The 13373-nt window shown below is 43.8% G+C and overlaps 1 protein-coding gene across 5 annotated transcripts in view; it reads left to right on the forward strand.

Moving 5' to 3' along the window:
- PTPRZ1 (protein tyrosine phosphatase receptor type Z1) overlaps positions 1-13373 on the forward strand; it is a 194707-nt gene that overhangs the window by 93027 nt on the left and 88307 nt on the right. For all 5 annotated transcript variants that reach the window (XR_012156806.1, XM_073328200.1, XM_073328201.1 and 2 more), the window contains exons 3-6: positions 2391-2570; positions 4338-4489; positions 6151-6246; positions 6501-6567. Coding sequence is in view for 4 of the 5 variants with exons in the window: in XM_073328200.1 (XP_073184301.1) it covers positions 2391-2570; positions 4338-4489; positions 6151-6246; positions 6501-6567 (495 nt within the window). In the remaining variant the exon portion in view is untranslated. The remainder of the gene's footprint in view (positions 1-2390; positions 2571-4337; positions 4490-6150; positions 6247-6500; positions 6568-13373) is intronic.

The following is a 13373-nucleotide window of genomic DNA, read 5'->3' on the forward strand; positions in this document are numbered from 1 at the left end:
TAAAGGAGAGTAAATTGATATCGTTGTAAACAATCAATAGTCAAAGACAAGTAGAATGGTCAGGTTTGAGTCTTTTGAAAAAGAGGGACACAAGGGCATTTTTGAGGGGGAAAGAGGTTGACCATAATTATATGCCTTATGAATTTTTACTGAGGCATTGAGCTACTGTGTATGCATATTTAAATCAGGAGACTGGCAACGAGTGATGCAGTATAAACAGGGTCTAGAAGAGATGATGTCTAGACTATGGGAGTTGCAGGCAAGGATTCCCACAGAAGGCAATTGAGAAGAGGAAATGCTACTGGGGGAGGGGAAGTTGTACGCTGGCATGAAGTTGGGGTAGGCTGGCCAGCCAGCTGGCCAATTAAATTGAATCTGGGACAAAATTGGCCTCAATAATATCAGCCAGGAAACCTGTACTGTTCCTAAAAAACAGAACAATCCTGGTAAAGTGCATAGTCAGTTCACCCTAGATATACAACTGATATGGTATTGTGGAATAGATATTGGACTTGACTTGAACTTTCTTGGCTGTAAATGCAATCACCTTGGACATTCCTATTAAGTAGTAATATAGACTAGATGGCCTCTTGAACTCCCTTCCAGCCCTACATTTCTCTGCTTCTGCATGCAGATGGTATTTTGAATTCCCCATTGTCCTTGTTTTACCACAAGAAATGCCTATTTACTGTGCCCAGAATCCTCTGAAGGAAGTTTTGAGAGTGGAATGTTAGCTCCACACCTCATGTTCTGTTTTTTCTTATGAAAATTCCACAAGACTGCAAGATATTACCTTGCAATAGGAAATCCCATCAAAGTTCACCATTAGTCATTTTAGAGATTGTCCACTAAAAGGAGTATGCATGTTTGGATAGGGCTGGAAGTTTAGACAGGTTGGCATTCTCCAGTGGTCAGGTACTTACTATGAAGCTATAACCCCCATCTCCAGAAAATCTAAAACTACATTGTGAGCTCTGTTTAGTTTGCTTGGATATTGCAGCTGACAGTTTCATCTGTCAAAATTTCAGAGCAGTACCTACATTACTTATACACAGTTAGGTGATGTCAGTACCCTATTTAACGCACTTTCCTGAATTATTTAGTTTGAGATTGACACACAGACAGATCAATCAGTCTGATTGTAGAGTTTTATACCACTGGCTGTTGTCACAGCTGCAAAACTTCTGCACCTCTGACCCCCTTCTCTGACCACTCATTGCACCACTCTCTAGCATGAGGCCTAGTGCTTTGACCTCCCTGGAGTAGAAGCACACATTTCTCCCACTCTTAGATCAGGTGTTAGATTACAGCACTCTGTGGATGAACCAAGCTTACCCTCACCGGGTCATACTGGACTTGGTACCTGCAGCTCTTCCCTTTGGAAACTTTTGGCCAGCATTGAATAGTGACCACAAACTGCCTTCTTAAAACAAAGTATTGTTTAATCTTAACAGCAGAAACAAGGCAAAGTATAAAAGTAGAGGCTTTTAAAACAATAAACAGTCTATACACGTGCCGAAAGGTTGAGGCAGGCTTGTCTTACCCCAGATCATTGGCCTCTGGGGCTCAATCTGTTCCTCTACAGTCACTGCCTGCCCTGTCCTTGAGGACCTGTCTTTTTATCTTGCCAGAGTTCCTTGTTTCAGTATTCATGGGCTAACCCCCACTTACAACAGATGAACAGAAAGACCATATATAATATTCATCAGTTATTACAGATCACCTCCAAATCCTCCACACTCATTACCATGTTATCGGAGTGCCTGCCATTTATTCCCATAGTAATAACAAAGTCATTAGCAGACTTTGTGGAATCATAAGATCTCTGTCATGTCTCCCTTTCAATGGTAAAAATTCTGCTTGGGGTGAGGATTTTGTTTTTGATTTTTTTTTAGATGTTATTAATTTCCTCTTTTTGTGTTGTGGCTGCTGTGCTTTATTTGGTACAAGAAGGTGGCAGTGTTATAAGCACCAGTCTTATAGCGTACAAGCTTTTTCAGCGAAGAAGATTTTGCAGCATTTCCCAAAGATGATCAGACTCTGGATTCGCTTGACCGCCTCTGGATGTTTGTTCCATTCCTATAGACATATTTTAGCATATACTTTGTGTGCTTGTGTGATCTGCTATGTCATCAGTCCATGATCATTTCACCTTACTCTTTGTACATGATTTTTTTAGATGGCCTAAAAAGGTGATTCTCTATGTCTAATATCTCGGATGTAAGTCATATGTATTGCATATTACCATGTAAATGAATACTAAGAAAGGCAAGATTTCTGCCAAGCTATTACATTCTATATTTTACCTTTTCCAAGTGCAAAAAATAAGAGTACTAGCTTGCAAGTTCATGTTTACCTATAAGGTTTGCCTGTTATGTTTTGATGTTTAGGAACTATGAACCAAAAGAACTGGGGGAAGAAATATCCGGCATGCAATGGTGCCAAACAATCTCCTATTAATATTGATGAAGATCTTACCCAAGTAAATGTAAATCTCAAAAAACTTAAATTCCAAGGTTGGGAAAAGGAAACTTCAGAAGACACTTTCATTCACAATACTGGCAAAACAGGTAAAATGTCCGGTTTCATGTTTTGAGTTAATTGGGGGTCATGAAAGTGAAATGTGGTGTATAGCTCAGGTTTTTTAATTATATTTTTCTTTTTCTTTTCTTTTCTTTTCTTTCTTTTTTTTTGTTTTTAAGCCTTTGCATTTCTGATTTTAGCATTTAGGCAAAAGCCAGGTGGTGATAGCAGCCAAGCGTAATAGAAAGTCACTAAAATAAAGAAAACAAATGGAAATTATGTGCACGGTTAGAAATAGCCAAAGTAATCACATTATTAGTATCATCCAATAATGAGTACTTATTGAAGCTAAATAATAATTTAACATTTGCCACAAAATAATAATTACTAGTAGTAATGCCTGTTCTGGGAGATGCAATTAAGGTACAAAAATCATTTTTAATATATCATGAATAATCAGCCAATCACCAGTAAGTAGTTCATAGGATTACTTAGTGTTTACTGAGCCAAGGTTGCTATTTGGATCTAGAGCTGTGGTGATCAAAAGCTGTTTGGCTGTTGGAGAAGTGGGGGGTGGTGGTCTTTTGTTTCAGGCACAGGATTTGGAGTAAGGACATTTTGGTTCTATTCTTGGCTCTGCCATATTCTTCCTGTATAATTCTGGACAAGTCATTTAACTCCCCTGTGCCTCCATTTCCCTATTTGTAAATTAGGCAATTAGTTCTTCCCTACCTTACAGGAATGTTCTGAGGATAAATTCTTGAATGCTCATGAAAGTGAACTGAGATCCTTCTCCGTTGTAGAAGTTCAAAGTATTTTAAAGGAGCAGCATGGCACTCCAGCCAAACCTCCGTCAGCTTTGTTCATGGCACTGCACTGAGGGAATTTATGAAACTGAGAATCCACTGCTGTTATGTGTGGCAAGAAGAGAGTACAGTACAGATCATCTAGTCCATCCCTCTGCCAGCGTAGGATAATTCTCCACAACATATCTGTGTTCAGCTCTTTTTCCAGTTTATTTATAATTCTCTGCAGAGACAGAGCTTCCACCACATCCTTTGGGAGACTATTCCACAACCTTGTATATCTCAGTCAGGAAATGCTTCCTGGTATCTAGGCTACATTTTCCTTTCCTTTGGCCACATCTACATGAAAAGTTAAAGTGCCTTAACCACATCCCATCCCCCCACCCAGGGAGGATACTGTCATTCAGGAGTAAAGTGCCTTTAATCTGTTGTCACTTTATCCTCCTCCAAGGAGTGTCCCATGTCCTAGTGTAGACAAGCCCTAAGTGTTACCTCATTATTTCTAGTTAATCCCCTTCTACCATGCTCAGTAAATTCTCTCTCTCTCCCTCCCTCCCTCCCCATTTGTTTTATCAACACATCCACACTCCGGAAGGTCTATATCCTAGGATTGCAAAGAGAGGCCGTTAGGGTTTTGTTTTCTTTTCTTAGAAGGAGGGCTTCACTGGTAGGCCAGCTTTCTTGAGCTTTTGTTTAATGTAAGGCTATGACAGGTTTCAGATGGATTACAAAAGAATGGATTATGAGAGTGCATTAAAGTAATTCCACTCCCCAGATGTCTATTTTATTAATCAAAGTTTGAAATGAAGTAAAATACATTTCATTTTGTTATTAGCGGCTATAAATCTCCCAAATGGTTTTCTTTCTTAGCTGAATAATCCACATTCTGTCAAGCTGTTTATGAAATGTAAGGAGAACCAACATATGTTCACCTTTTAGCTAGTAATGTTGATGTATTTGAATTTGAAATGCACACACATGCTCATTGACCATTTTTTTTCTCTTTAGTGGAAATTAACCTGACAAATGATTATTATGTCAGCGGAGGTGGCTTAGAAACAATATTTAAAGCAAGCAAGATAACTTTTCACTGGGGAAAATGCAATATATCATCAGATGGATCAGAACATAGTTTAGAAGGACAAAAATTTCCTCTTGAGGTAATGAATTGTAATAGACTCAATATTGTACAGTCCTGCAAATAATCAAGTTACTTGTTAAAGAATCATTTGATTAGGGTACATTGTGTGTATATAATCCTCCTTCAAATGCAAATGAGTAATATTTAAATTTTATGTTTGCGAATATGAATCAAGACCTGAGCCAAAGAACATGGAAGTTTTGCCACTGACTACAGTAGCCTCCGAATGAGGTCCTTACTGTACAGTTGTATTTAGTTTGCCATTCTGAAAATAAAGTGTGCATTTTCAAATTCAGATTTGCTCAGGAGAGATGAGCACATATCTTGGTATTAAATACAGGGTCTAATCCTGCAAACTGAATATAGGCACAATTGCCACAGATGATCAAATACCTGAGAGTTACAGGTTTCAGAGTAACAGCCATGTTAGTCTGTATTCGCAAAAAGAAAAGGAGTACTTGTGGCACCTTAGAGACTAACCAATTTATTTGAGCATAAGCTTTCGTGAGCTACAGCTCACTTCATCGGATGCATACTGTGGAAAGTGTAGAAGATCTTTTTATATAGACACTAAGCATGAAAAAATACCTCCTCCCACCCCACTCTCCTGCTGGTAATAGCTTATCTAAAGTGATCACTCTCCTTACAATGTGTATGATAATCAAGTTGGGCCATTTCCGAAAACCTGGTTTTGTGCTGGAAATGGCCCAACTTGATTATCATACACATTGTAAGGAGAGTGATCACTTTAGATAAGCTATTACCAGCAGGAGAGTGGGGTGGGAGGAGGTATTTTTTCATGCTTGGTGTCTATATAAAAAGATCTTCTACACTTTCCACAGTATGCATCCGATGAAGTGAGCTGTAGCTCACGAAAGCTTATGCTCAAATAAATTGGTTAGTCTCTAAGGTGCCACAAGTACTCCTTTTCTTTCTGAGAGTTACAGTAAACTCCGTGGACCCATTCATAGTCTATTATAATAAGTTACAAAACAGTATATATCTCTGAGGGGACAAATGGAGGGATGGGGTTGCTGGGGTCCTCTCTTCTCCCCAGTTCCATGGAGAAATGTTAGGCACAAACTTTCACTGTGGCCAGTGCAGTCCATTCAGTCTTCTTGACTTCATGACCCATTTGGACTTGCCATTCAAGCTCCTACCTTATCTTCCATCCTGCCAGGACGTCAGGGAGCAGAGCCTCCTCTGAAAACATGGGAAGAGGGGTGGAGTCACAAACTCTGCCCCAAGGTAGGGAGCCAGGTTTTGGTTGTCCATGGAGCTACCCCTGTGGTGGAAGAGCGAGGGTATGAGGATTTAGAGCCTGACGCAAGCATACAGCTCCAGCCGACTCCAGGCTGCAGGAGAGACCGGATCAAAGATTTGGTTGTATTACCAATACATCTCTACTTTTAGTTTGGGGTAGATACAGTGGGTGAAATCCTGTCCTCCTGAAGTTGATAGTTTTGCCATCAACTTCACCAAGTAAGTTTTCAGGCAATGGATGCAAGAACTACAGAAGAGGCATTTATTAAAATTAAAGTTTGTTACTGCTTCAAGATTTTTCTCAGAGTAGGAATATCTGAAATAAATAATTGTATTGTTTAAATTCTTTTAAAGATTTTTTTTCTATCATGTAATGTATACCTCTGAAAATTGAAGATCTAATCTTTATATTTACAGATGCAAATCTACTGCTATGATGCAGATCAGTATACAAATTTTGAGGAGGCAGTTAAAGGAAATGGGAAGTTAAGAGCTTTATCAATTTTATTTGAGGTAACCATTTTGTATATCTCTGGCATTAACTTTGCTTTGAAATATAGCAAATATCCAATCTGAAGCTAAATGGTTCTGATATATATAGTAATCACATTAATATATATTTCTAATTTGTTTTGCACAAAAAACAATTGGGCAAATATGTTTGATTTCTCTTCTTTAAATCCTGTATTGTCTATTCAGTTAATGTATAACTTTCATTTTTTTATTAAATCCTGTTTTTAATAAAGTGTACAATTTCTCTTGAACAGGTTGGCCTGGAAGATAATATGGATTATAATGCAATCATCAAAGAAGTAGATAGTGTTAGCCGATTTGGTGAGTTTATCTTCTTGCTTGATTGGTTATTTGTTGGGCCAAATTCTGCTTTTGAACGTGCATGCAAAACTTATTGAAGCTATTGGGAACCATGAACCTCCCAAAGCTGGGTTTGGTCACTTTTGTTAAAACTAAAATAAAAAATGTCACAAATTTGTTATATTTCCCCAAAAAAATTATTACTTGAAAAAAACTGGAAGCGCCTGAGACACAAAGTGAATACATTTAACTTTTCCAAGGCCTTTGCTACACTTCCAGTGTTTGGTCAAGAGAAATTACGGATTTATTCATTACGGTTTCTTAGTCGTATATATCTGAGTTTTCTGTGCAATTTGTAGGACAAATACAACTATTGTAGCAAACAAAGATCTGGCTTACAAGACTAGTTCTGGGAACAGAGTGAGATTTTATGAATGTCAGTATTCAATAGAGTCAGGGGGCTATATTCCACTTTCAGTGACACTGGTGTCAATCTGAAATAACTCAGTCAGTTTCCATGAAATTACTTTACATTTACACTGGTGTCATTCAGAGCAGATTTCAACTCAGTGTGTGAATACTTTGCTTTTTAAAAAATTGTCTATTCATTTACATCAGAGCATGGTGAGTAGAGGATGGTGCATCAGGAGACCTAGTTTTTGTTACTTACACAGTCTCACTGTGTCCCCAATTGAGAAAAGCATTTAAGCACATGAGTGAGGATTCTTTCCTAAATCAAGGCCAATGACCTTGGGTAATGGTATGTCTACACTACGAAATTAGGTCCATTTTATAGAAGTCGATCTTTAGAAAGCGATTTTATACAGTCGATTGTGTATGTCCCCATTAAGCGCCTTAAGTTGGTGGAGTGCGTCCTCAATATCGTGGCTAGCATCAACAAACGGAGTGGTGAACTGTGGGTAGCTATCCCACAGTCCCTGCAGTCTCCGCTGCCCATTGTAATTCTGGATTAGGCTCCCAATGCCTGATGGGACAAAAACATTGTCGCGGGTGGTTTTGGGTACATGTCGTCAGTCTCCCCTCCCTCCCTCCATGAAAACAATAGCAGACAATCGTTTCGCAACTTTTTTCCTGGATTACCCATGCAGATGCCATAGAACAGCAAGCATGGAGCCTGCTCAGCTCAGCGCTGCTGTTGTGAGCATTGTAAACACCTCACGCATTATCCTGCAGTATGTGCAGAACCTGGCTAAGAGACACCAGCACGAGGACGGTTGTGAGGAGGACATGGACACAGACGTTCCTGAAAGCATGGGCTGTGGCAGTTGGGACATCATGGCAGCAGTGGGGCAGGTTGATACAGTGGAACGCCGATTCTGTGCCCGGCAAACAAACTTTCACACGCGTAAGGCCACTTTCCTGGAACTTTGTGAATTGCTTTCCCCTGCCCTGAAGTGCAGGAATACCAAGATGAGAGCTGCCCTGACAGTTGAGAAGCGAGTGGCGATAACCCTGTGGAAGCTTGCAACGCATGATTGCTACTGGTCAGTCGGAAATCAATTTGGAGTGGGCAAATCTACTGTGGGGGCTGCTGTGATCCAAGTAGCCAATGCAATCACTGACCTTCTGCTAACAAGGGTGGTGACTCTGGGAAATGCACAGGTCATAGTGGATGGCTTTGCTGCTATGGGGTTCCCTAACTGTGGTGGGGCGATAGACAGAACGCATATCCCTATCTTGGCACCAGACCACCTTACCAACCAGTACGTAAACCGCAAGGGGTACTTCTCAATGGTGCTGCAAGCACTGGTGGATCACAAGGGATGTTTCACAGACATCAACGTGGGATGGCCGGAAAAGGTGCATGACGCTCGCATCTTTAGGAACTCCAGACTGTTCAAATAGCTGCAAGAAGGGCCTTACTTCCCAGACCAGAAAATTACCATCGGGGATGTTGAAATGCCAATAGTTATCATTGGGAACCCAGCCTACCACTTGTGCCCATGGCTCATGAAGCAATACACAGGCAGCCTGGACAGTGGTAAGGAGCAGTTCAACTATAGGCTGAGCAAGTGCAGAATGGTGGTAGAATGTGTCTTTGGACGTTTAAAAGCTCACTGGCTCTGTTTGCTGACTAGGTTAGACCTCAGCGCAACCAATATTCCCATTGTTATTGCTGCTTGTTGTGTGCTCCATAATATCTGTGAGAGTAAGGGGGAGATGTTTATGGCGGGGTGGGAGGTTGAGGCAAGTTGCCTGGTGGCCGATTTTGAGCAGCCAGACACCAGGGCGATCAGAAGAGCACAGCTAGGCGTGCTGCGCAACAGAGAGGCTTTGAAAACCAGTTTCATGACTGGACAGCCTACAGTGTGACAGTTGTGTGTGTTTCTCCTTGATGCAAAACTGCCCCCTTTTGTTGAATTTACTTCCCTATAAGCCAATCGCCCTTCCCCCTTTGACCACAGCTGGCAAAGGAAATAAAGTCCGTATGGTTTTGAATCCATGCATTTATTTATTAAAAAAAGGGAGATCCCTGACAAGGTATCCTGGGTGGGGTGTGGTGGGGGAGGAGGGAAGGACAAGGCCACATTGCTTGTTGTAGCCACACTACAAATCAAAGATGTTTAAATGCCAGCCTTCTGTTGCTTGGGCCGTCCTCTGGAGTGGAGTGGCTGGGTGCCCGGAGCCTCCCACCACCCCCGTGTTCTTGGGCGTCTGGGTGAGGAGGATATGGAACTTGGGGAGGAGGGCAGGCGGCTGTACAGTGGATGCAGCGGCGATCTGTGCTCTTGTTGCCTTTCCTGCAGCTCCACCAGACGCCTGAGCATGTCCATTTGCTCCCCCATTAGCCTCAGCATTGCATCCTGCACCTTCTGATCATGCTCACTTAATGCTTTCCTGGCCTCTGTCACTGAATGCCTCCATGCATTCAGCTGTGCCCTATCAGTGCAGGAGGACTGTATGAGCTCGGAAAACATGTCATCGCGAGTGTGTTTTTTCCTGCCTTCTAATCTGCGATAACCTCAGGGACGGAGATGACAGGGGGAGCATAGAAACATTTGCACCTGCAGGGGGGATAAAAAGGGAGAGTAAAATTTAAGATGATACATTTCTGAGAATAAAAGGGAGACTCTTCCACAGTGAATCAAGCAATTCACAGCAGACAGCACATGTGCTTTAGGTACAAGGTCGCATTTTGCCTTTTATATTGAGTGCCTGCCAGTATGGTGACACATCACACACAGCTGGGCAACAGAATTCGGTTTCCAGGCAGCCATGGTAAGCCAAAGGGTACACAGGGTTGGCTTCTTCTGCCTTCATAACACGTGGGAATGGTTTCAAACCGCAGCAGCGTCCTTTCCCATAGCAAGCAATGCCGGTTGGGTTTGCCATTCAAAAGGAGCGGCTGCGGTTTGTGGGGGGATATGCAGCACACCCTTCCCCACACCCCACTGTATAGCTATTCTCTGGGATGATCCCTTCACCCCTCCCCCCACCGCATGGCTATTCTCAGGGATGATCCCTTTTAGTCAAGCGCAAACCGCCCAGTTTGAATGGGGTCCTTTTACTGTTCCCTTACAAAAATTCCCCTATTTCAACCAGGTGACCATGAATGATATCACTCTCCTGAGGCTAACACAGGAAGACATAGCCCTAATGTTGCTTGAATGCGACCAAAACCCAGGACTATTCGCTGCCATGCTTTGTGCTGCAATGATTCCAGACTACTTGCTACTGGCTTGGCATCATAAAGTATCCTACCACGGAGGACGAAATAAGGCAGCCCTCCCCAGAAACCTTCTGCAAAGGCTTTCAGAGTACCTCCAGGAGAGCTTCATGGAGATGTCTGGGGATGGAGCGGGAATCCTCCAGAGACATGTTAACAGACTTTTCCAATAGCTGTACTGGCCACAAATGCATCACAATTCTTCAGGGCAAATCAAACATTACATTACAGGGGTTAAAAGCAATTGTGTTTAGTTACAAATGTGCACTCAACAGAGGTGTCTTCTCCGGCTTCAGGGTCCGGGAACCTGCCTTGGGAGGGTATTGGCTCCAGGGTGATGAAAAGGTCATGGCTGCCGGGGAGAACAGATTCTCCACGTGTCTGCTGCACATTCTCCTCCTCATCATCATCCACAAAATCCTCCTCCATGTTGCGTGAGACTCCCCCACCCCCTTGAAGGTGTCCATGGACAGTGGTGGGGTAGTGATAAGGTCTCTCCCCCCCCACCCCACCCCCCCGAGAATGCCATGCAGCTGATCATAGAAGCAGCAGGTATGGGGCTCTGACCCGGAGCGACTGTTTGCCTCCTTTGTCTTTTGGTAGGCTTGCCTGATCTCTTTGACTTTCACGAGGCACTGCTGTATGTCCTCTCCACCGTGCCCTGCGTGATTTTGGCATATATATATTAGCATTTCTTCTTTTTGATCGGAGTTCGGCCTGCACAGATTCTTCTCCCCATACAGCAATCAGATCCACTGTCTCCCGTTAGCTCCATGTTGGAACTCATTTGCAATTCTAGGGGGACTGCATGGTCACCTGTGCTGCTGAGCTCGCCGTGCTGACCAAACAGGGAATGAAATTCAAAATTTCCCAGGGCTTTTCCTGTGTACCTGGCTAGTGCATTGGAGTTGAAAGCGCTGTCCAGAGCGGTCACATTGGAGCACTCTGGGATAGCCCCGGAGGCCAATTCTGTCACACTGCATATGCACTACCCCGTAAAATCGCTTGTGTCAATGTAGGAAGTTTATATGCTTCACCACTCCAGCAGTACAGCTGTAACCGTGCTGTTGCAGCAGCTTTAGTGTAGATAAACTTCACCCTGCCTGGCTCATCAGTTTCTCTGGCTATAGAATGGGGATAAAAATACCTACCTTCTGTAAAGTCCTCTGAAATATATGGATTTAAAATGTAAAGTATTGTTTATTTATTATGATTAGTTATTATAGGATGTGTATCAAACTTTTAAACATTTAGCCCCCAAAATGGAAGCAGATATCTGGTCTCCAACAGACAAACACAAAACAAGGTGATGGAACTTTTATAGGTTATGAGGACAAGGTGAATTGTGTAAATCAGCTAGGATTCATTATTACAACTGGTCAAACTCACCAAAATTTCTCAGAAATGAGAAATCCTACTTTGAAATCTGGTTTTGTTCTGAGTTTTTCAAAACAAATCCAAAAATTTCTCTCAAACTGAATATCATGGAAAAAAAATCATTTAGAAAACACTGACACATGGTGGTTCTGACAGGAAATATGCTCCCTGGGACAGGTAGATGCTGACTGAAATTAACATTATCAGTTTCAGTCAGCAGCTTCCCATGATCCCAGGATCTGCAAATCCAGGCATGGAGACACCTGGTCTTCCAGATTCCTGGTCCAGCTTGGGAATCAGCAGCATGACGAGCCAGCTGGCCCATGAGTCTGGAAGCCCTGGGGTCACTGCCCCAGGCGAGTCTACATAGCAGGGTTGTCCCAGAGCCATGGACTGGAAGCCCATCTCAAGACTTCAAGATTCCTGGCTGTACGGCAGAGAGCCTGGAAGCCTCGAGAGCCCTAGCTCAAGCTGTAGTTCTCAGGGCTTCCATGCTCCCTGCCACAGAGACAGGACCCAAGCACTGGTTAGATGTGGGGCTCCTAGGGCTTCAGTATTCCCTGCTGTGAAGCCAGGATCCTACACTCTGAGGGTACGTCTAGAGCCCTGTGCGGATACAAAAATTTGTATCTGCATCTGATCTGCACCCGAGGTAATTAAATTGTATCCGATCTGCAATCTACATGCCACCTTTTATCCACACAGGCACCCTCTACAGAAGGGGTTCTCAACCAGGCGCCTGTGGCCCCCTGGGGGGGGGGCAATGAGCCAGTTTCAAGGGGTCCAGGAGCCCCATGGGGCAGAAGCCCAGAGCCCTGAACCCCAGCACCCCTCTGCAGGGCTGAAGTCCAGAGTCCCAGCGCCCAGAGTCCTGGTGCACCCCAGGGGTCTACAGCCAAGAGCTCCTCCCCCACAGGGCTCTGGGCTTTAGCCTTGCTGGGAGCACTGGGGCTTCAGCTGCCCTGCTCTGGAGGGTGTGGGGGTGGGTGACAGGGCTGAGAGCTCCAGGCTTTAGCCCTGTACGGGGCACTGGGACTCAGGGCTCTGCCTTAGCCCTGCCAGGGGCTCTTGGGACTCCGGGCTTTAGCCCCATAGGGGCACAAGGGCTTGGGGCTTCAGCCCTGTGGGCAGATCCTCTGAAACTGCAGCCCTACAAGGGGCCATTAACCCACGGTTGAGCTAGAGCCTGGGGCAGATAAAAAAAAAAAAATTGGATCCACGTCCGATCCAAGATGATAAGCAATACGACCACATCCACAGATGCATATATCCATGGATTTAAAGCAGATATCTGTGGCTTTGCAGAGCTCTAGCTATGTCTAGAGACATTGCAATAAGAGACGTGCGTCAGCGAATCTCAGAGGCTGGGTCAACTGACTTGGGCTTGCATGTGGGGCTAAAAAATAGCACTCTTGATGTTTGGACCCAGGTTCTGGGAGCCTGGGTTCTGAAACCTGGGAGCAGGGAGGCTCTCAGAGCCCTAGTGAGAACGTCTACCCTGCTATTTTTAGCCCCAGAGCACCAGCTCTGTGAGCCCTGGCCAGTTGACCTAGGCTCTGAGACTCACTACCACATTTGTTTTTTAAAAAACAAACACAAACAAACAAAATGTAGACATACCCTCAGAACCACAACTAGAGCCTGGGTTTCCAGGGCTGCCAGCCTCCCAGCTCCACACCAAGGAGCCTGGAAAACCTGGATGCCCTATCATGACATGACTGCACCAGAACACGAAAGCCTGGCACCCACAGTAGCTGGCCTT

Source organism: Lepidochelys kempii, chromosome 1 (assembly GCF_965140265.1).
Source record: "Lepidochelys kempii isolate rLepKem1 chromosome 1, rLepKem1.hap2, whole genome shotgun sequence".
Taxonomy (NCBI): Eukaryota; Metazoa; Chordata; order Testudines; family Cheloniidae; genus Lepidochelys; species Lepidochelys kempii.